Below are 24229 nucleotides of genomic sequence, written 5' to 3' on the forward strand. Positions count from 1 at the left end.
CTGATCTCATATCGCTGGCCCATGTCCTGCACTTACGTCCAGAACGTTGCCAATACCTGTAGACTGACGTGTTTTTAACGTACGTATTTCACAACTTTTTGTCCTCCGTGGTAAGGTCTTGCCACAGCACAAGAACGGTTCTTGACTGCCGCTGCCATCTGCTTTCCCCATGTTCCCAGTGAAGGTGTAGCCATTCTTTACTAACCTCGGGGGTTGGCTCTCAGTGTATTAAGTTTACGCATAAATTTACATACGGATCAGTTTAGCTGAGGAGCGATCGCCGGATGTTCGCCTGATAAACGCTGGACGTCCAAAGCAGTAGTCAAAATAGAAGTCCGAAACTTTCCCGGAAGCCAAGTTGCACCATACAGAGAAACGTAAGTAAAGATCTGAGAGTTCATTTATAGTACCCAGTTTGTTGGGTGCGCTATATATTCGTAGTACACTAACATTTGTAACTTGCTGAAGTAGCGCCGTAGAGTCCTGGAATTCGATATGTGTTTAGAAAATACTGTCAATCTTGCCCGAGGAATTCTTGGGTCACCGGCTGGGTTTGGGCCTTAGCATGGATGTAAAAAATAGATCATCCATGGCCTTAGCAAGAGGTACAGCGACGGAAAATATAACAAATGGACGATCAACTACTGTATAACCACACGATCAAACTGACGATCAGTGTATTCACCACATCATACACTTGAACTGCAAACTGTTGAACGATCACATAAGCAGTCCTGAATGGAGGTGAATCTCCATTCATTATGCCAGTATCTGTCTTCAAACATCCACAGGCATTGCAGTTGAGGGCCAGCACCAGGATAGGGAGTGAGTGGTCTCCTGACTAGGAATTAGTACAGACAGTCTCCTGACTAGGAATTAGTACAGACAGTTTACAGGGACAAGTATTCTCCAACAAATTTAGAACTAACCCCGCAAGATGAGAAATTATGTACAAATATTTAGTTTCTACTACATTATAAGTTTTTTTGGAAAAATTTGAAAGGCCCAAAACAGCCAGCCAGACAGGTGTGTATCTATGATACTCTGAACGGCAATAGACACATCACTAGTAATAAGACAAAAATAAGAGATAACATCAGGTATTATTGGAATACGTTAGGTAAAATGTATACAGCTTTAGATGCTACTGTAGATGACAGAAACATTTTTTGTGATCAAATTTTGTATGAGTTGAATGAAATAAGAGAGTCAGACAAAAATGTTTCACATTGTAATGATGATTGTCCGGTGATTGACACCATTGAAATAACACAAGCTGATGTAGAACAAGCAATTGCTCAATGCAAGAATGGCAAATCTTGTGGGCCAGATGACATACCTAATGAGTTCTTGAAAAAGGGTGGCAAAAGTTTGGCTCAGTCGTTGACCTACCTGTTTAATGCTCTAAAAAACTTGAGAAAAATTCCTGATGAATGGAAGCAAGGAACAGTTATACCAATACACAAAAAGGGAGATTTGAAAGATTTGAACAACTATCGTGGCATAACTTTAAATTCTTGTGTTTCAAAACTATATTCAAAAATTATTGAAACAAAATTAAGAGGCTTTATTGAAAATAATAATATACTCGGAGAAATCCAGGGAGGTTTTCGAAGTAATAGACGATGTGAGGACAACATTTTTACTTTGAAGGGTATAGCTGCCTTGAGGAAGTCAATGAATAAGTCAACATATGTAGCTTTTTTAGACTTCTCTAAAGCGTTCGACCGGGTATGGCGTGATGGTTTGAGAGTGATTTTATGGAAAGTAGGTATAAGAGGGAATCTCTGGGAAATTATTGATGACATGTATGATAGGGTGCTTACTAAAGTTAATTTTAATGACATTGAAACAGATTATTTTGAAACTACTGAAGGAGTAAAACAAGGGTGTGTTCTCAGCCCTTTGCTTTTTTCAATTTATATAAATGAATTTGCAAAAATGCTTAATGATTCAAATCTAGGTGTTCACATTGATAAGCAGTTGATACCAGGGCTTTTTTGGGCTGATGATGTTGCTTTGATAGCAAATAATCACAAAGATTTACAAACTCTTTTAAACATCGCTAATAACTTTGCAGACAAATGGAAATTAACATTTAATCAACAGAAGTCAGAAATTATGTACTTTGGAAGGAAATTGCATACTAAAGATACAGTTTGGAAATTAGGTGATTTAATATTGAAAGAAACCAATTCATATAATTATTTAGGCGTGACTATCACAAGATCATTAAAAGATCATGAACATTTTAATATGATTTACAAAAAAGGAATGAAATTGATTGCATACTGTAAATCACTCATTAATCACCATAATAGTTTTAACCGTTTTCAATATGGTGATGTTCTATGGACCAATATTGCTTTACCATCAATCAGCTATGGAAGCAGTGTATGGTTGTTAAAAAGTAAGGAAGACATTAGGAAATTGAGGAGTTTACAATACCAATTTGGAAAATTTCTGTTTAAAGAAAATAAAAATGTTGCCAGCTCTGCAGTTTTAGGTGATCTGGGCTGGATGGATATTCACAATTTGCTTGATAGATCACGTGTAAATTACCTAGATAGATTACAAAAAATGGACAATGATAGGTGGACCAAAGTAGTCTTTATTGCTCTCAATAAATCATATCAAAGTAATGCTAAGTTGGTATGGAATTGGCCAAAGTATGTACATGATATTCTCATTGACAATGGATTAGATCATCTCTATCAATCAGACCCTCCAATGAATGCAAGATGGCTGACTAGTTTCAGAACAATCAATAACCATAATGTTTTGGTTTCGTTCAAACAAACCATTGAGAATATGAAATCCTTGCAACACTATTCCTGGGTTAAAAAAGATAATACACGAGAAAATTATGTGAATGATCCTCAAGATCATCATGGTGTTTCTTTATTTTTTAAAATTAGAACAAACTCTATCGACCTTGAAGGATATAAACTCAACTGGGCAAATTATAAAGGTAATGGAAAATGTAAACTTTGTTGTGATGAAATAGAAGATACTTACCACTTTCTTTTTACATGTAATTACTTCACTGATAAGAGAAATTCTTTTTACCTGCATTTAAATGACGTTTTTTCAGAATTTGGTAACAGCACTGTTATAAATAAGTTCCACTCTGGGAGCTTGAATTTTAGGTTTAATATTTTATTTAGCAATACCTTGTGGGAGATAAACCACAACTTGGGAGAAAATGTCTCAAAATTGACCAAGACATACATAAAAACTCTCTGGAATATGAGGAATACTGCCCTTAAAGACTCATCATTGATTTGTGTTTAAAGATGGACTCTTTTTCCTTTGCGTCTTCTTGTTTGTTTGTGTGTGTTTGTTTTGTACTTAATGACACTGCTTTTTCTGCAGTTTTTGCTTTTTAAACCGTTTCAAAGGTAATTGAATAAATAAATAATAAATAAGTAAGAAGGGAAGTATAGTACATGGTAGGAAATTATTTTTCAGGTTGATTTTTGTAAAGAGACAATATTATTTGTTTTGCCATTCAATGTGAACATTGTACATAACGGTGACCCCCTGCCTTAAACTTCTTAGATGTTACCAAGATATCATTGAAAGTTTGTTTGTGTCCACTTTTGAATTACCTGGCCACTTTCAGACTGGCCTTTCAGAATGAATATGTACAAATACTGGCTTTATCTACAGTGATTAAAAGTAATACCAGTACATGTAATAAGTAGACCGTGTATTGATACATTTGTATGGATGCTTTAATCCGTTTCTCGTTTTGTTGTAAAAAAAGAAGTTCTCGCTAACTTTGTAAACCATTGAAGATTTTGGTAATAAAGAACCTCATAACATTTTATCTGCCTTTCTAAGCTTTTGGCTTATATGGGTCAGCTGAATGGTCAGGTGAAATGGTAGAACAAAGAACATCGACCTCTCAGACTCTTCTCAATCCACGGAGGGTCTATGATTGATTGTACTAGAACCTTGTGTAATCCAGTGTGCCCTGGATTCTATATGTCCATACAGTGATGAGATGAATGTAGTTTTATTGCCAGTTTTGAGAGAATAAGGACAACATCTTTAGAAATTTACAAAAGTCTTTCATTCAGAGAATCTTTTCTTTCTGGAGATCAACAGAGATAAATTATTAGGCTTTGATTATAAATTGTAGTTTTCCAAAGCATAAAAAGATAAGATATCCAGTATTTCTAGGATTTTGGTTATCACAAAGTACAAGAAGATATCAGGAAACATGACAGACATTGACCAGCACAGAAGCTGTACAGTGACATTCTGTGGTTGTACACTGTTTCCTGTATCTGTCAACACAGTGCCTGCCATACAAAGACTCGTACAGTATCAACATTGTTCATGATTCTTCAACAATCTTTTAGTACAGGCATGGTCCCTCCAGAGGGACCATGGCCTGTCAGAAATTTCTATCTAAGTGAAGGTGAGATAACTGTACCAGCAAATGGAAAATTTAAAATTCGGAGTGTCTATTGACAGGCGCCTGTCAATAGACAGAATCCGGCTATTGACAGGCGCCTGTCAATAGACAAAAAATGGCTATTGACACGCGGGACGTTTTTCGCCAAAATTCACCACATTTAGCAAAATAAACTCGGCTCTTTCTCCACTTAAATGAAGAAACATTATTTTCCATGAAAAATTTACAAAATAAGTGCTAACACGTCAGAAATTCAACGTTTTGAATGCAGTAGCGAAAGCCGTCATACGCGGTGCCGTACTGTACTCAGCCGAGCTCTAGCATGTACATGTCTGCAGACGTGTAGTTTTGGCCTATAGATCATACTTGAACTGTACGATACAACGTTTTAGTGTTTATTAAGTCCGTTTTGCAGTGTAAAAGTTGAAAGAGTCGAGTTAACGTCACAACTGTCAAGGCATTCATGGCGATTTTCGACGGCCGCGACACTCTGATCGGCTTCAACATGGCTCCGCGGCTGCGCTGAGCAATGGCTATAGCTACAGTGGTGAAGACATTCTAAAACATCGGCAGATGGCCCAAAATAACAAGGTAAAAGTACCAGAAGCACAACAAGTGGAACTTTACAGCAAAGTACGGCTTGCGGCAGGAGCCAGAGCGAAAGATTCGTTAAGTCTCAACTAACGATCGGAGAGCCAACACTGTAACCTTTGACCCCCAGATCGGTTGATGTTCACCCTCTGCATGTACTGCCTTGCATGATGGCATCGCAAAGCCAATGACCTTGGTCACTACAAAACTGTATCCGGTATTACTAGTAAACCATTTAGGTAATAATTTTTCCTCACTTTAAACATAGGATTAAATATTGCAAAACTTTTGACATCATGTCTTTCTTTTTGAACGTGCTAAAAAGTTCTACAATATGTATGGATCTTCTATATAAACTTGGCAGATAAGTTGGAGGGGGAAGCAAAATTAAGTCACACTACTCTCACAAAATTGAAACTTCTTTCTCTAACAAACATTGCTTTCTTTATAACAATGTTCACAGTGCTATTCCCAAAGATGTTACAAGCTTATTTGGTTAGTGAAAAATATTCCTGTATGTTTGACGATTGCTACAGAGATTAAAAATGAACTCTGATTGCGATTTACTCAACAAATAATTTTTCTCAGCTACACTTATTAGGCTTTCAACAGCTGATGCCGGAAGATTTAAGATTTTTCTCCCAGCATAAGTACAAAACCCATGGAGAAATATAGTTTAAATGTGAAAACCTCACTTTATTTACATGCCAAAATTTGGGATTAGACAAGTGAAATATAGTTAAATACTTTAATACTCACATATACATATCTTCTGTATCGGTATTTATAATCCAAGCAAAATAAAATAATTTATAGAAAATGCTAATAATATATGTTGTTCATGAGTCACACTCTGCAGCTCCACTTGGTATCTTCATGTTGGAAAATATTTTCCGTGATTTCTACACCTTTTTAATAGTTTTTTCTGATCGGAAAAGTAATTTTACTAACTGTAATGATCTATTATACGCTCATCACCTTTCTGTATCTGGTTTAACAGAGTAGGCATGTAAAGTAAAGTGAAGTAAGCCTTTATTGAAATCCTATCCCAACTGGGGATCTTGATCATAAAGTGCAATACAGGTTTTGCAAATCAACAACAAAAGAGTATATATAGATGAGGATGTAACATGTTCATCAATATTTTACTCTTTCTCATTTTTATTTTGGTCTGAGTTCAACAATTTTCCCAAATCACATAATGATGATTTGACTGTTCTTGAAAAATGTTTATAAGGTATATATATATATATATATATATATATAATATATATATATATATATATATATATATATATATATATATATATATATATATATATATATATATATATATATATATATATATATATATATATATATATATATGTATATGCATTTATGAATGTATCACATCAAAAACTTGAAGACTGAAGTATGTTTCTACCAGCATTTAGTATGTGTGGCTAATGAAAGTTGCGTGTGGCTAAAAAATTAGGACCAAATTAGCCACACTGAGTAAGTGTGGCTACTAACTTGAAAATCCTACCGCTAACCCTGAAAACCAAACTTTGTCTTGAAAATTCTGCAAAGACATGCCAGTATCTGTCAAATTTACTTGCCACATGATATGTTATACACCTAAGCTCAATAGCCTGTGGCGCAATGGTACATCATGTAACACAACAACGAAAGTTGATAGCTGTACAGTGTACTTTCACTTACCATTTTGTCCTGTCTTTGCCTTTGTAAAAACCACCTGCGGTCAAAGGTCATTTTCGTTGAAACGGGACCATTATAGACAAGAAGCCCTAGTTCGAGTCTTCATTCCGTTATGATATATGGGTAGAGAGTTTCGTGCCAATAACTGAACGTTAACTGACACAAGTAAATGTTTTTCCAAAATGTGCCTCGAAACTTTTACCAAAATGGAATTCGAATAAATATTACATGGCAGTGTATGTCGACGGCGACGTCACCTGGTCACCGTTGATGACACGTTATCGGTTAGGGTTATGACATGGTCTTACACATGATGAAAGAGTTTGCGCTCTAATGTTGTTAACAGTGTACAACGCTGCATTTGTATTGCCTTTTCGCCGTTGTTTCTTCATCTTTTGAGCAAAGACAAGGAAAAATTTTGTCAGTTGCAATCGAGAGCTAAGATGGTGGCATGTCAACAGGACCGAAACCCTGCCGCTTCCAGTATGCACCGTGTACCGTAAGATGGCCGCATCATCGATCGCCGACTCGGATGCCATAGTCCAATTACACCATGCATGGTAAAGTCGACGGCGACTTTGTCCATTTTTTTTCGTGCAAATGGCTCAGTAAAATATTCTGAGAAGATTGAGGCAGTTTCTCTCGCTAAAATCACGTAAAGTTTGGCGAAAAAAGTCTCGCGTGTCAATAGCCAACTTTTGTCTATTGACAGGCGCCTGTCAATAGCCGATTCTGTCTATTGACAGGCGTTGATACGACACCGTACAAGATAAAGAATAAAGCGCCTCGTCCGTATTTTTGTGCAAAAACAGGCTGTGTAAAACATTCTTAGAAGCATGGGCCGGTGTGTTCCACTAAAAAATCCATTAAAAATTTGGAGAGCGAGTCCCGCGTGTCAATAGCCAGCTCTTGGCTATATATTGACACTGACAGGCGCGGCGTTGGTGCAACATCGTACGCGGTAAAGTCTAAAATTACTAAGAATGACGGCGACTTTGTCCATAATTCAGTGTACAAATGCTTTATCAAGCCTTCTAACAAGCATTTGGCAGTTTATTAGGCTAAAATGTGGTGAATTTTGGAGAAAAAACATTCCGCGTGTCAATAGCCATATCCTGGCTATTGACAGGCGCGGCGTTAGTGCAACCGTATCGTAAGCCTTACACGGTAAAGTCTACAATTACTCAAAATTGCATGACTTTGTCCATAATTTAGTGTACAAAGGCTTTATCAAACATTCTAACAAGCATTGGGCAGTTTATTAGGCTAAAATGTGGTGAATTTTGGCAAAAACCCTCCCGCTTGTCAAAAGCCATCTTTTGTCTATTGACAGGTGCCTGTCAATAGCCGGATTCTGTCTGTTGACAGGCACCTGTCAATAGCCACGGCCTTTAAAATTACAGTTCATGCCTTGCTGTATCTTTTAACTCTTGTCAAAATTTGTATCATATCTTCTAGTTTAAGTTACATTAACTCAATGTATGTGACTGTTAATGAGTATCACTGCAACAGTACAAATTTTACTGTTCTCTATCACAAGCAGTTATGTTAGTGCATAGACAGCTTTTAGCTGTTTATGATTTGTGTTAGATAATTTTTAACTGGTATAAGCAATGAGGGATACTAGGTTGCATATGTACTTGGCCATTACAGTAGAGATCAAGTAGATGACAAACAGGTCAACTTTAGTACTGTGTGGTGAAGTGTTTGACAAGTGTTCCAGTTTGACAGTTCTAAAACACAATTTTCAAACCCTATACTCTTCTTTTTAAATAATCTTAATGTTTTTGATCAATTTATTTGCTTTAAGGTTGAATTTTTTCACATAACCTATGCTTGTTGGAGAACACGTTTTGGCATATGTTTATTATTTGACCACAGTCTGGCATTAGCTCCTATCACGTCAGAACCATGATGCCTTAGTTTAGGTAAAACACTGGAATCCTGTAACATACATGTTATTACTTACTGTACATTTCTTATCATTGCTTGTACTACAATAGTCGTTATCATTTCGAGGAATAAACTGTTTTTACCTAATAATCGTAAATGTAAGTCAAATTCATCTCATAAGTTTTTGTAAAAAATTGGACATTTGCTATCCCTTCCTATTGGTAGCATTCTTTAAAGTTTTCCTGTTCCCCTGGGTTTATATAAATATATACTGTCAACCTGCTTATCAAGGTCATGTCACGTTTGTTTACATTTGAAAGAGAGCTGTCATCACAAACATTAGCTATAGTGGGTAGTTAAATGTAATAAAACATTCATAATAACTTAACTCCCACTCCATATACTTTCATTAGAAATGACAGAACTATGGTAAATATCACCAGGGTTACAAAGACATTTTAGAAAAGTCCCCATTTCTAAGTGTACTAAAACAATTACTATGATAGGTGACAGCAGATACTTCACTTGGTTTCCTAACCCTGTGTTTCTATACCTAAAAGTATAAACACTGGTGTGTATATTAGTCAGTGTATTATCACTACATAGCTGCCAATTTGTAAAATACTGATTTGACATTCAATAAATTGTATACTAGTTTACATATTTTACATGTGCAGACTACATCTGTATGTTTACAGTGTTCCAGAACATAGATTCCATACTTACAATCTGAGCATTACAGAATTCTACAATATCAGTATCTGGAATGACTGTAATTTGGCACAAGTTAGTTACATACATATATTATTGCAGTCCAAATATAAAGTACCACACAGACCACCCCCATATCCACAATCATTTAGCCCAAACCATTAAACCTGCTTCAGTCCTTTGATGTTAAACTCTCTCACAGCCCATCGCTACCTACACACTGTGGCTAGTGTGGCCTAGCTCAGTGTGCAGCCAGTGAGACAAGCTTACAAGCTAGCTTGTTGGCAAGCTCGTTGAGCTGGCGGCCATACTTGGTGTAGCCTGTGGGGGACTATGAGAGAGTCTACTTTGATGTGCACTATTAGCAGTCTAACTTGTGAACAGAATTTGAAACAAGTGCTGTTAAAGTTTTTTACAGGTATTTTGCAGAATTGAACACTGCATCTATGTTTGCTGTATTTGCTGTATTAGCTGTCTTTTCTTTCTCCCTATTTTGTGGTCATTCTGTTCTCGATGAACGCGAAGGTAGTTTTGCGTTCTCGATGCAAAGTTGCACTTTGAAAACATTAAAAAATCCTTATGCAATTTTGACGCACACAAAACGAAATGAGCTTTTACCCCCTCCCCCCTAAACAGAAGAAGGCACACAGATCATCATGCGGTTTGGATGTAGGCTTTCTGGGACCCTTGCTCCCCAAATAGCTTTTACAATTAGCAGTGGTTGTTTAGCTTCTCAAAATGGCAGATGACTGTAACAGGTCTTATTTGGTATTTAATGGATGGTCACGTCATTATCTTATATCATTGAGCATGAAAACAATGGAACACACTCTACAACACATACATCTAATAGTAACTTTGCTGTGCAAGCTGTGAGAGAGGAACCATAAATTTTATTGAAATATTCTTCACATTGCACGGGGAGTGGCAACCAGAGCTCTTTGCAAAAATTGTGATGATTGTGCAAATGTTATAGTCCTGATATTTTCTCAGAAAGTGTAATTTTAAATCCCTTGATATTCAGTATAGTTCAGAGCCTTTTGTAAGTAATTCAACAGAATTACGCAAAGAATCCTTGTTTGTCCAAAGGTTAAATTATTCTGGTTTGAAATTGATATGAGTATGGCTCCATAAATAGACTGGTGACCCAACACTTCTTTTCAAGATCTGTAATGGAGTTCAATATTCCAGCCACATAATTTGTGAAATTCCAGATTCTGAAAATTGTTGGGTAAGAAGTATGATATATTTGACACAGTGTTTTTGTTGACAGCTCAAATATCAACAAATGGTCAACGTAGAGGACATAAATTGTGATAATTCAAATTTTCATGGTCATATGTCAATGCAAATGTTTTAAAAACCTTGATATATTATCGAATATGAATGATAGAAATGAAGTAATTTGCTAATAATCATCTGAGAAGTCTATTTAAAATTAGATACATGTGTAAGGTCACATTGTATAGAATATCTAGAATTTCTGTTTTCATAACGTGAAAAGTGAATGCATTTCAATAACGGTACATTCATTCTTTAAAACTCAAATGTTAATTTTAATTCAGAGAAAATCAGAAAACTTGTTGGCTGCAAACACTATCTCGATCATCCTTGAATATCACTTTTGATCTTGAATATTTTAGAAACTTTAATTCTCTTTCTACCAGGCTCCATAGACAAACCATAGAAATGAGTATAGCTTTGGAGGAAGAGGATTGATGTTTTCTGCATAATTGAAGTTTTATGGACTCTACTCAAACCAATTATTGTTATATGTATATCTGTACAGGCCTTCATTCAGTCCCTCCACTCTGCCGTAGTTGATTGATTAGTTCCTGTTATTGTTTAACCTTGTCATGTTTCACTCATCAACCACTGTCCTGCCAAGTCAGTAAATAGCAAAAAATAGCCAAAATATATATTCATCTACTTATGATCTCTCATGAACAATATCACAACATACCAGTGCATAGTATTTAGCATGGCAGATTGAAAATCATCTAAACATGGTGTGTTTCATCAGACTTGGCCAGCTATTAATACATATCGATAGACATTACTGAATGTCACTGACTTGGCCAGCTATTGGCCAATGAATGCTAGCTTTTACTTGCCCTGAAAATCAATGCAATTTTGATCAATGTAGCAGCATTATTAAAGGTAATTCTTGTCTCTTTTTAAAACCAGTTGAACAAAAATGAAGCCAGTTGTTGCAGTAATTTGTGTGATGTTGGCGGCAGTTGTGATTGGTGCTTCAGCAGGTGAGTATACATCATTGGATAATTTAAAGGGAGGCTGTTGTTGGAATTGCACTTGTTGACTTTCTTGTTTACAAACAATGTATTTTGTTCATGATATCTAGATGCATCACTTCAAAATAGCTTCAACATTTCAATTTTACGATATTCATTGTTTACAAACATCAATCGCCAACATACCCTAGATACAGTGTTTACATCGGTCGTAGGGGTCCCGGGCAACCTTTGAGCAGAGTTCCGACGACTATCTCCCTTTAAATGTTAGGGGCAATCAATGAGTAAAACAAGCACATGGCAAACAAAACTCATTTTGATTAACCTCCAATCCCCTCCCCAAAATGACAGTTTGGAAGTGCAAAAATCCAGTGGAACGGAATACCACAACACTCTATGTCAATCCATTGGGATATAGGATTCTACTACTTTCATCAATTTTTTTACCATGATAAGATTGACAACTGTATGTATCAGAAACAGCACCAGTTTTGATTGAGTTTTTCTTTGGTCAGCTGTTTAATATCAAGACCAACTATGAAAGTGTGTCACATTGTACGCCTCAATTTGTTCAGACATGAAAGATTTGCAAACTACAAAGATTTGTTGTTCTATGAATTTCTGCTTTCGCTCAGTTTGTTTTGCCAAATGTTTTGTCAATTTTTGCTTGAAGCTGTTACCTTCACAGTTGTGGTACTTTAATTCTAAAATCTGTTCTCTTCCATCTACGTATTGTAGCAAGTTACAAAGACTGTGACACTGTATGGAAAGGATGCAAGGTAGAAGATAAAATGTGTGTATGCTCAACAATCCAAGACTGTGAAAATCCTTTCCAATATGAAGACAAAGCAGATTGCATGAAAGACATGTATGGTGAGTATATAATTACTTTGCTAGAACTAAAAGTTGTTTTATTTGTGGGCTTAAATCTCTTCACAATTAAATCCCTTTTCCTGCCAAGTCGGTGAAAATCCGCTTGAAATTCGGTGTAGCTAGAATCTGAGCAGCCACGGCCGTTATCCTGCCAAGGCGGTGGAAATCGGGCTACTTTTTGGTACCCCCTTTCCTGCCTAGTCGACGGAACTACGTGTAGCAAACCCTTGCTCGCGCTAGGGGTCGTTCGAGGACAGGTTTTGGGCGAGGAACGGCGTTTGCTCTCGAAATGGGTTCACAGAGAGTCCAACGACAGGGAAAGGTGCGGAAGCTACCCACAGCAGCCAGTCCCCCCCCCGGTGGGGGACTGGTTTTTTTGGGGGGACGAGTAGCGTACTTGGCAGGTTAGCACGTTGACGTATTCTAGCGGAGTTTGGGTTAACTTGGCTCTGAGGCACTACATAGATTGCGGCCGAAATTGACCGTCTCGGCAACGCTAATCTGTAAGGCAACCGCCTAAGACCGCCTCAGCTGGCGGTGCAATTTTTTGCCAATGGTGCGAGACGAAAATCACGGACTTGGTCCTGATTGACGGGAAGTGCGGACGGATTTGACGGACTCGGCTTTCTCTAAGGCAACCGCCTAAGACCGCCTCAGCTGGCGGTGCATTTTTTGCCAATGGTGCGAGACGAAAATCACGGACTTGGTCCTGATTGACGGGAAGTGCGGACGGATTTGACGGACTCGGCTTGATTAGTCCCTGACATGGAACTGATCCGAACGGACTTGAGCGACATTTGTGAAGGTAACCACCGCTTTTAACCGACTTGTTACCTTCTCGAAAAGACTACCCACTCAGATGTCGGACGTTGTCGGCTGCACTTGGCTCTAGACGTTCAAGCCGTGCAACGAAACACACCGCCTCAGCCTTGCCATTCAGGAACATGGCCTCAAAATTTGATACCATTGTTCACCGACTTGGCGGCTGCGGTTAGGTGCGTGAACCGTTGTTCACCGACTTGTTACGCCTATGTTGTCCCTGTGAAGTTCGGCTAACGGCCGAGTCTAACGGGAGTTGGCAGACCTGTGTTTGGTTTATACCGTAGTATGACCGACTCAGGTAGAGGTACCTGTCGGTATATTCCGAGTTTTACGCACTCGGGCGTCAATGACGGGTCGTCATCACCGCTGATGACGTAGACGTGCTGGCCACGTTATTTGAAGGAGCCATGTTTGCCCAACGGACGAGGCCGAGACAGCCGTTGACAATTTTGGCATCCTTCATCTTTGACCGCCTTAGTTGGGTAAGCCGCTCGGCAGGCGACGGTTATGACCTAAACAAGCCGCTGAAGCACTGTTCGTTGCCGTACAAGAACGAGACGGCCAGTCCATTACTGCTTAATGGGCAATCTGTCGGGTTGGCTTGTCACCGACTTGGATGACAATACGCCCTGCGCAGGCGTACTTAGAAGGGACATGAGGTTAAAGATACGGGTTTCCCACCCGTACTAAACATGGGCTTGGGCCAACGTCCTTGGGTGGCAGGTGCGCATGCCAGTACCAGCTGGACGGAATGTCAAGTTGAGATGCTAATGACATTGACTATGTTATGCTAAGTGCTCGAGGGATTTGCATCGCAAATGAGTATTATTAGCATATCAAATGGTGCGGACAGGCAATTTACATGACGGGTAGGAATGTCAGCGCCGGTTGGTGGACTGATTGCCGTAGGTCCATTATAATAACAGGTGGATGCATATATTAACACCCCTGCGTCCAATCATGTCCAGGGCTTTGTTTCCCTGTGGCTTTAAAAGGGAGGGACCTGCTAGTCTGTCGACACTGTTCCAGACATGAGCTTGACGGACCGCAAAAGTTTTCTGAAGGCGAGCAGACGACTGAAGCTCAAAGATGCAGAGTCTCCGGGCGGTAGTGGTAGCGATCGTTGTGATGTCCCTAGTAAACGTTCTAAGAAGTCGGGCAAGAAACGCTCCCGTAAGGCGAAGCCATCTCCGGCTGAAAAACCCAGTGGTAAGCGTAAACGTAAGACCGATCGTTCTGCCGATGAGGATGATGACGGGTCACCAGTTGCCAGTGGTTCTCACCCGGCTGCTCCGGGAGAGACTACTTCACCTGCAGAGACTACATCTGCTCTTGTGGAGATACTTCACCTGCACAGACTACGTCTGCTGCTGCTAGTGAGACAGTGAGTAATGAGACGGCTGATGCCATTGGTTCTCCCCCGGCTGCTCCGGGAGAGACACCACCTGTTGCTACTATGAGCCCTCATCCTGCGTCAGGAGAGGTTCCTGTGCCCAGTGCGAAAGAGCTTGAGTCCTCGTCATCAGCAGAGGCTGCCGAGCCCGCTCCTGCCATAGTTTCGTGTGCTGCGATGTCCCCGCCGAAAAAGATAGTGCGGAGGGTTCGTTATCAGGATAGCCCACCTGATTTTGAGCCAGATATGATCCTTGATGCCGCTACGGGCGAGTTCAGGCCCAGACGCCCAGACGACGGTGATATCACCGCTGAGTCCGACTCGGAGGTTGACGAGGATGCGGCAGAGGACGATGACTTTTATGACAGGCAGTATGTAGGTGAGGCAAGCTCTGACGACGATGATGACGTTGCTGCTGTGTTGGCGGAGGACGACACCCCTCCTGTCTGGCGTATGTCGGAGACTACCGATGCTAATATATTTGAGGAGACCGATTTTGACCATGAGAGAGGACCGACTTTCACCTTGCCCAGCCACGCCCGTGAGCTCGATTACTTTTTAAGTTTATTCCAGCTACACTGATCAGATTGGCCAAGGACGAGACTAATAAATACGCCAAATTCCACCAGCGACATATCGCTAGGAAAATAGATAAATACTGGCGTAACGCTGACTACCGAGAGGTGCAGGCGTTCATTGTGTCTTAGTCTGTATGGGTATCGACCGTAAATCATCAGTGGAGGATTATTGGTCTAGCGATCCCTTTCTGAGAAACCAGGGTATTTCTACTGTGATTACCCGCAGTCGCTTTCAGCAGCTTATGCGATACTTTCATCTGGCAGACCCAGAGAACGATCCACGTCGTGATCCTGATGAGGCACGCCGCCGACGTCGGTGTCAGGAGGATCCCCTGTATAAAATCAATCCATGGATGGAGCCCATAGTTGACCGGTGCGTAAATAATTATAAGATGGGTAGAGAGATCTCCATCGACGAGGGCATGGTGCGATTTAAGGGCCGTTCTAAATTTAAGCAGAGATTACCGCATAAGCCTGATCGAGACGGTTTCAAGATATGGCAGCTGTGCGACTCCACCACTGCATACATAGCTAACTTTGCACCGTACCTAGGTGTGAAATATCGGGATCGGACTGATGGGAGACGGCAGGAGCGAGGTGTGGTGAAAAGAATTACGATGGAGCTGGTCCAGCCATTCTGTGGATATAATCACAGCCTATTCTGTGATAGCCTGTTTAGCACGGTCGTTACTGCTAGAGAGCTGATGGAGACCGGGATCTACATGGTCGGGAGTTTTAACCGCCGTAATCGTCGCACCATGCCCCCTCAATTAATTCCGCCGGGTAAGAGGAAGCGCCTTCCTCTGTCTGTTGGGGATATGAAAGCCACGACCAGAACGGACTCTCGTCTTAACATCACTGCTTATCAGGATAGTAACGCTCAGGTGTGTCGGTGCTGATCTTGAATACGGTCTATCCACCCTTGGAGTGCGTGCCAGTGGGGGAGGGAGACGAGCGGCGACAAGTGCCTCTGTCGCTGTATAATTATCGCCGGTACATGGGAGGCGTCGACCGAGCCAACCAGAAGCGCAAGTACTTTCACACTGGGCGCAAGAACCACAGATGGTGGACATATCTGGCATGTTACCTGATTGATGTTGCCCTGGTAAATGCATATATATGCTTCAAGCATGTACACCCTGATAGTAAGCTGACCCATAAGATGTTTCATCTGCGTGTCGGAAACAACTCATTGGCGGTTATTGTGGGCGATCGCAGCCCAGTGTGAGAGAGGTCGAGGCCACTGTTTCTCTTGCCTCGTACATCAATCCACAAAATCAGCCGATGCACGTTGTCAGCCGTTTGGAGGGGCGGCAGAAATGCTGTAAAGTATGTAGCAGAGAGGGTAAGACCACTGCGAGCGGACGACTGTCTGAGACGTCCAAAGGATGTAGTCTGTGCGGGGTTCATCTTCACGAGGGCGAGTGTTTTTGCGGCTTTTCATCATCGCATGATGCTACGAGGTAAGAGGAGCATTGGCGTGCAGACCTCTACTCACACAGCCCCGACGACACCCATCAGCAAGAGAACCGACGTAAATAACGGACAGGGGACAGCTTCGCCTAACAGTGGCTTGACTGTATTCTTAACACGGACCATGATCACATTTTGAGCACGGTTGTGCCGTTTGTTTGTGCTTTACGATCCCGCTGATTGTAAATTGAAACACGGATTATTTTGTACAATCCCCCGATTGTAATCTTTGTAACACGGACCATGCACTCGGACGTCGAGACAGACTCTGAGATTTATTATTCGGCATAATGTAAATTATTCCCGAATAAAATACTATCTATGGATCGCATATTTTCGTTTGTTTTGTTTAGACGGATTATTTTGTACAATTCCCCCTATTATAATTTTTGAAACACGGATCTGCCACCCCGATTGTAATTTTTGAAACACGGACCATGCACTCGGACGTCGAGACAGACTCCGAGATTTATTGTTCGGCATAATGTAAATTATTCCCGAATAAAATACTATCTATGATCGCATATTTTCGTTTGTTTGTTTTTACCCCCACTTTCGTTTTTGGCAGATCCGTAAGGACGCTATAGTAATGGATGAACGTGCGTTGTATCACGTGGGAGGGGCACAGCCCAACGGAGGCTGTGCTCGTGCGACGTAGACGTTGTACCAACCATCTGTCGTTGGGGTTAGTGCATAGAGCAGTTGCACTGTCCAGAGCTAAGGTGGTACAAACTGCACCTTAGTAACAACTGCACAACTAACGTGTTAGGAAACGGTAACACTAACGAGCTAAGTGTTCACTGAACTGGCCAAACTACGTACACGCCTTCCTTCAATGGCGGAACTATGTCGTTGACACTACGTCAAAGCAGACTGCAATGTGCGACTCTTCCAAGTCGTTCAAAGTACGTGGCCAAGTGACACAACCCAGGGGAAACAGGACAGGTTTGAGGGTGCTGCCGCACCCATAGCACTAACCCCTGGGTCTTCTACTAACCCACGAGAGAGGTGACGTTTCCCCGGTGTGGCCGTGCGTGCCGGTCGAACGAGCTTTACTTCCGCGAAAGTAAGCTAGAAAAGGGCATAAAAGTGCACGTCCCCCGGGGCAAACAACGCCCGTGACCTCGTCATTTTCTGGACACAACCTCATCAGCGGTTGCCCCTCTATACGGGCATGCAAAAATTTTGAAGTCTAACACGTATATGGTCGGTAATCGTACCCCGAAAATGCGGTATTTTCCCGCCAAATGCCTGGCAGGAAAGCGTGCAGGAGAGCCTATCTTCTGTAGACACGGAAAAGGGGGCCGGTTTTGACCGACTTGGCAGGATAACGGACAGGGGCGCTCGGCAGGAAAAGGTTAAATCCCCTTTGCTGTATTTAGCAAGCAATTCAGTTTCTTTGCACAACTTGCTTCACTCCTGAACACTGTCAATTGAACAATGAAACCATGCATTTGGAGCTGTAACGGGTCAGAAGTACATCTTCCAAGTTGAACAGGGTGGCAAACTTACTACTAGAGACCATTGAAACAACGTACACATGGTGTTGCCTGATTATCACCTTATTCAAATTTTTTGCCAATCCTGAAAACCCTCTTCAACTGGAAAAACAAATTGTCTAACTATTGCCCAAAACTGTATGTCTGCAACAACTGTTCTAAATTGAATACGCAAGTTTGGCTACAGTTTGCCCCAGTTTCTAATGCTAACCCAACTTGTATCTTTCTAGTGGAATGCGGTATATAGTTCCACAACATTGGGCAAAACTTTCCTTAATACCTGGACTGTCACAATGATTTTCTGTAACAAAGCCAAAGGCAACAGTATTGCTTTGTAGTTTCACAAGAGACTGCAGCATAGCTACTTATATGAACAAAATTAAATTGTACTCAGTGTACAGTCAAATTAAATGACATTTATTTGAACACTTGACTTAAAGTTTGGTGTGCCAGCCTTGTTTTGTCAATTACATTACAGTTTTCTTGTAAATTATGGTTTCTGTTTTTGGATATTTAACATTTTTTGTACCATGGTGATACCATGGTAATTGTGGTCTAGATTTTGATTTGCATCTGTACATGTCAAGCTAGTCTCTGCCAGATACAGTGCAGAAACAACCATCTTTTCATGAAATGTCTTCAGTTTTGCTGCAAGTCTATTCAGTATCTACCAAAACTCTGTCTTCATCAGAAACTAGGCTCTGTACACCTTGTATTGAAAGGTTAAGTTGTGCAAGAATCTTGCATTGTACATCACATGGTCTTTATGAATTGGCTGAGTGTAAATCTACAAAAAGATTTCCGTAAACAATAACTGTCTAACCCTGACAAGTGTGGTTGAAAAGCTGTACAAATCCTATCATCTGCTTCAGTACTGCCTTGTCAGTCATGTTATCAACTAGCAAGCCGCAGCCCTTTGCTGGGTTTGTTGATCATGTCTACCATAGACTTCTGTATTGTCATGCTGATGGCATTCAGACAGTGCCATGTAATGACACCAGTTCACTCTTTTGAAAATACTGCTATGCTTTCATGTTTTTCCAACATTGGTGAGAGATGATTTTGTTATGCCAGTTGCAGCTGTGTCTTTGGTTGGCCAGTAAGCTGCATAGAATGACTTAAGAAGTTGTTCTTGTTCATACACTTTTCTATGGTATCCAATTCAATATGAAAACTGTACATCCATTCGCAAAGTTCATATTTGTAGTTCTTAAAAGTATTACTAATTTTCTAAATCTGAATGATTGTTACTGTCAGGAGATATCATATTTTGTGCCTAACTTAGCACCACTGTTTTTTCACAAACTAAGCAGTGAATTCCCATTATTTTTCAAGAATGTGGTTTCTTGTAACTTCAATATTTACAAGATTGAATGTGAGAGAGGTAGGCATTATTTAGGATCAAAGATTTAAATTTGTAATTAACGTTTTTCCAAGCCGTTGTGCCGGTACTCTGTGTTCACTGTAGGAGAAAAGTAAACTTTGTTTTTTCACAAAAACAAGACTGAACATTTCATTTACTCCATAGGATTAAAATATTCAAAGTCCACATAAACTGTTGATCAGCAAAATGTTGTAGTGATTTGAGAGACTGGAAGTGTGTCTCCGATATGGTGCATTCTTTTTTAACTTCCATGATAGTGCATTGTACAATAATGAAAACTAGAATTCAGAGTATTCAGAATTATCACATGTAAAGGTAATACATGCTTTGAAACAAGTGGTTTTAAAATTTATTTTATAAACTTGTCATGGTAGTTAAGTAAGGTTTAGAGTAATAAATGACCTAAAACTTACCAAGTACTGAAATTCAAAATAGTAGCTACACAGGCACACTGTGTTCTCTGTATGGGAAAAGTCAACTTTGGTTTTTCACGAAAAACAAGACTGAACATTTCATTTACTCCATAGACTTCAAAATACTCAAAGTCAACATAGACAACATAAACTGCTGTTCAGCAAAATCTTGATGTATCTCTGAAGTGGTGCATTCTCTTTCAATTTCCTTGATAGTGCACTGTACAAGTTCAACTGCATAGGTTATTCAAGTGTTAGGTTAGAACTACTTTGAAATAAAACAACATGTACAGGTTCACTGTCGCTTTATTGCATTTGCACTTAATCTATGTTCTTCATATTACTGCAGTGAGTTATTGAACAATGATGTTCATAGACCCATTCACCATTAAAGATCACTTCATTTAGTGCTATCAAAAAGGAATATGGGACAGTATTGGTGGTCAGTTTAGCTTTTCACCATCAAATGAGGCCCTAAATATCACTAGTGATGTCAGGTATGATGGCATCACTAGTGATGTCAGGTATGATGGCTTTTGAACAATGGTGGTCTGCTCAAAGTGAGTTTTAACATACAACCTACCAAATTTTGGGTTTAAATATGTCAAAACAGTAAAACAAGTATCATCAAGGATTCACATGAAAGATGATAAAAGAAAGAAATATAGTTTTGTATAAATGAATGTTTTGCAAATGTTGAAATGAATAAAAGATGTATATTTGTGGACTTGGTAGTCAAAAATCACGGCATCCTAAGGGGGCTTTGTTGTATGAAGGAGCATTATTCTAGTAATTTGTTGTGAATGCAAAGCTGTCCTGAGACCACCTCTAGCTCTGTGAATGTAAATAGACTATGTATGGTGAGTTTCCCACGGAGTCAGATAACATGTATACAGTTTTACTAGTCGTCTTGGCCTGATTGTCTGTGGCTGGATGGTTGCCATTGACAAAGCTTACACTTAGAGTAGTATTACATATACATAGCAGCTTACTCTAAACATGGTGGCGCTCTCACTTTCCTTCCCACCAATACCACTGCTACAGGTGGTAATTTACTTCGGTTTTGGTGAATTTAAGGAGAATGAAAATAAGAAAGTTTCACTTTCTGAACAAGTGTAGTTACTTCCGAAATAAAATAGGAAGATGCAGTTATGTTCATTTTATGATTGCTAGTATCATGTTTTGGTGGAAATTTTGTAGACCTCACTTATGTTTATATTATATTTTGTCATGCTAATTTACACCATAGACAGTAATAGACTGTAGCCTCCTCTATTGTCTATGTTTATACCTTCATTATGCTGAGTCACCTGTGACATTGGTGTCAGTGTTAATGATAGTGAGAGCACTGTCCCTGTTTGTTATGACATAGCAGATGAAGGCAGGTGTTTGTCATCTGCCACCAGGCATCTACTCAAATGTAACGACTGATAAAGTTTCATAGAGGGTGTTTTGCTGTCATTGAGACCTCTGTCCTAGATTCAGTTATGCATGGGTGCTTCACTATCTCTGACCCTAGCCACAACTGAAGGCACTGTGTTGAATATCCGTTCTCCAATGAAATCTTGTATGTTGTACAGTTGGGGACTGTGACGGGATTTTAGGGTAAGCAAGAGGGTCCACATCGCTCTTGAAGTAGATGATAACACTCCTTGTTATTATGTGGTATGGGTTGGAGTTGACAAAGTACCCTTACAACTGTATCTTTCAGTCTAGCTCTGTCCCTGACTGCAATGGAAAGTACTTCAAGAGAATAGGAGCCATAGTAATAGTGTGAGACGTGTGATGTCTCTACTCATCAGACGATGAGTACAGTTCATGTTCAATGGTAAAAGGGCTTATCTTTATTGAAATTCTTATGATTTGAACTTCCCTTAAAAATTACCGATCTCTAAGTAGGTTTTGGGATGTCTAAACTCTTGAAGATTTTTTGAACAACTAAAGATTTTAAGACAAAATGTGAAAAGAATGACTTAGTAATGTGCACATAAATATATTTAAATGGCATAATGTTGTGCCGGTATATAGCAAGTTTGAATTTGCACACTATAATCGATATTGAGCTATAGCCCCTCTCATTCTTAGAGCAATGAGTTGTTCTTATCTGTGCATGTTTTAATCATTAAAAACCCTTAATGTACATGGCTTGTTTAACCATTCTGTTATGATCAAGTTATGATATCATCATTCTGCGAAAGATAAATGCGACTGTAGATGTGACTCTCCAGTGTTCCAATGAAATGCCTACCCTATACTTTGTGTCATGTTTGGATCAGGCATGACAACATCCAAACTGACTCATTATGACTGAATAATTTGAATTATGAACAGTACCTACTGATATAGTACAAATGACTACACTTCTAGATTCAACAACTAAAACAATGTTTCACAACTTATCTTTCGACCATTTATTAAAACGTTTAATTATTACATCTTTGTTGTAAATTTTTTGAAATGTCTCTTTTTTTCATACAGGTGATGTTTGTGAATCCAATCCATGTAAAAATGGAGGACTTTGTTTACAACTTTCACACAAGGAATATCGCTGCCAGTGTAGTGGAACTGGATTTTATGGCAAACATTGTCAAAAAGGTAACATTATGCACAATTTTTCCTATACCTTTTAAATACCATGAAATAAACTAGTAAGTTATAAACCATGATGGTGATGATAATCCTTTGCTGATTATTATGTCAGAAAATGATCGAGAATTCTTGGTCAAAGTAGGAAACAAAACCTGCAGTACAGGCCATGTTTTGTCACCTTAAGTCAAACAGTATTCATTAATCATGTAATATATCAATTTCCACCGCAGGTCAAACATTGGTAATGAATGGATATGATTTCTATATATCTTTTCGGATAAGACATATGTTTTTGGTCAGCTTCAGCTTCCATGAATAGACATCTAAACCCTAAATTGTTTTTGGTATCTTTTACAGAATGTAAAACAAAGAGCCACTCAGAGGATGTAGCTTGTGTCTTCTAATTGCAATCACAAGTGAAAAGATGACAATGATGATGATACTGGTTGCTTTAATAGTACACAAATTTACAGGATGAAAGTGATAATGTCAAGGGTTTCTTCTGAAATTGTCTTGCCTGTAGTCTTACCCAGAGTAGAAATAATGCCAGCAGTAAGCTTTGTGTAGAGTCAGTAAGTTATGAAAGTGATTGTTTGAAGTTGTTGGCTGTGGTTATTATCTATGCACATCAAACTATTACACTCATTATAAATCAGTACTTATAGAACATTGTTAAAATATATTACTCACGTGTGGAGGAAGCAAATCATATCTAGATAGCTGACAGCCATGTAAAGTGTAAAAGCAAAGGAAGTAACTACATCATTACAACCATCATGTACTGGTACGCAGAGTAAAGTCGTTGGATATCATAACTTCCAGGACATAATTTATTTTTTTGGTGCTACACATCTCATGTGCATTTCAATTTCCGTGTCAGCAACTGATGCATATCATAACGTAAAGTAATAATCTTATTGTTGTCAAGGTTTCTTTGAAAGCAAACTAATATTTGTATTTAAATCATAGAGTATGTAGCATAACCACTTTCTACAACTGTTGTATTAGTTAAATACATGGCACGTCCTTTATAACTCATATATATTTACATTTACTAGTATACTTTCTCTCTTTACTACTCACCATAGATTTCATAAACAAAGGTTAGCGTAGAATTGCAACTGAAATGGTCACTGTAACTTGCTTCAGGGATAATTAACTGATTGCTTTTCAATTTTGAAGAGTTCAGAAGTAAAACTAAGGCCAGGTTTACAAACCATTGTCTATTGTCCCTGTTTTATTTATAACACTTTGTTATTTCTGCACATAGATTTTAGAATTTATTATTTTTTACCTTCTCGTGTCTATTTATAGACAGAGAAGGTATTAGAGTTGAAAACCAATATGCTGCTGTCAAGAACTTCCGTCTGTCAAGACTTCCGTCTGTCAAGATCCGTTGACGTCATGCCATTGTGATGGGTCATATCATAACTGGTGGGGGTGTTCATGGCTCAGGTTGAGGTGTGGGAGAACGATTTTGAGCTATGACAAAATCAAAAGGGACTTAGCAGCATAGCCACAGAGTTAAGCCTTTCCCAAGGTTTCTTAGTTGACTACAATCTATTACAGACTACTGAGCTGACGTTAGGGGTACTCACTTTGTGTTTGCTCACTCTGTGAGCGCTAGTGTT

The 24229-nt window shown here is 39.4% G+C and overlaps 1 protein-coding gene across 1 annotated transcript; it reads left to right on the forward strand.

The window, feature by feature from the left end:
- Positions 1-242: 242 nt before the first annotated feature.
- Positions 243-23817, forward strand: LOC139130748 (delta-like protein 4). Its single transcript, XM_070696540.1, has 5 exons — positions 243-377; positions 11510-11583; positions 12313-12447; positions 22488-22604; positions 22956-23817. Exons 2-5 carry the CDS (start codon positions 11520-11522, stop codon positions 23000-23002), a joined length of 363 nt encoding a protein of 120 aa, XP_070552641.1. The 5' UTR covers positions 243-377; positions 11510-11519; the 3' UTR covers positions 23003-23817.
- The last annotated feature ends 412 nt before the right edge of the window (positions 23818-24229 follow it).

The sequence above is a fragment of the Ptychodera flava genome, chromosome 4 (genome assembly GCF_041260155.1).
Source record: "Ptychodera flava strain L36383 chromosome 4, AS_Pfla_20210202, whole genome shotgun sequence".
Lineage (NCBI taxonomy): Eukaryota > Metazoa > Hemichordata > Enteropneusta > Ptychoderidae > Ptychodera > Ptychodera flava.

Bases quoted from the DNA above. Each gene is read 5' to 3' on its own strand.
- LOC139130748 (XM_070696540.1), top strand. From the start codon at position 11,520: ATGAAGCCAGTTGTTGCAGTAATTTGTGTGATGTTGGCGGCAGTTGTG. The intron at 11,584-12,312 runs GTGAGTATACAT...TACGTATTGTAG, and splicing joins TGTGATTGGTGCTTCAGCAG to CAAGTTACAAAGACTGTGAC. The intron at 12,448-22,487 runs GTGAGTATATAA...TTTTTCATACAG, and splicing joins TTGCATGAAAGACATGTATG to GTGATGTTTGTGAATCCAAT.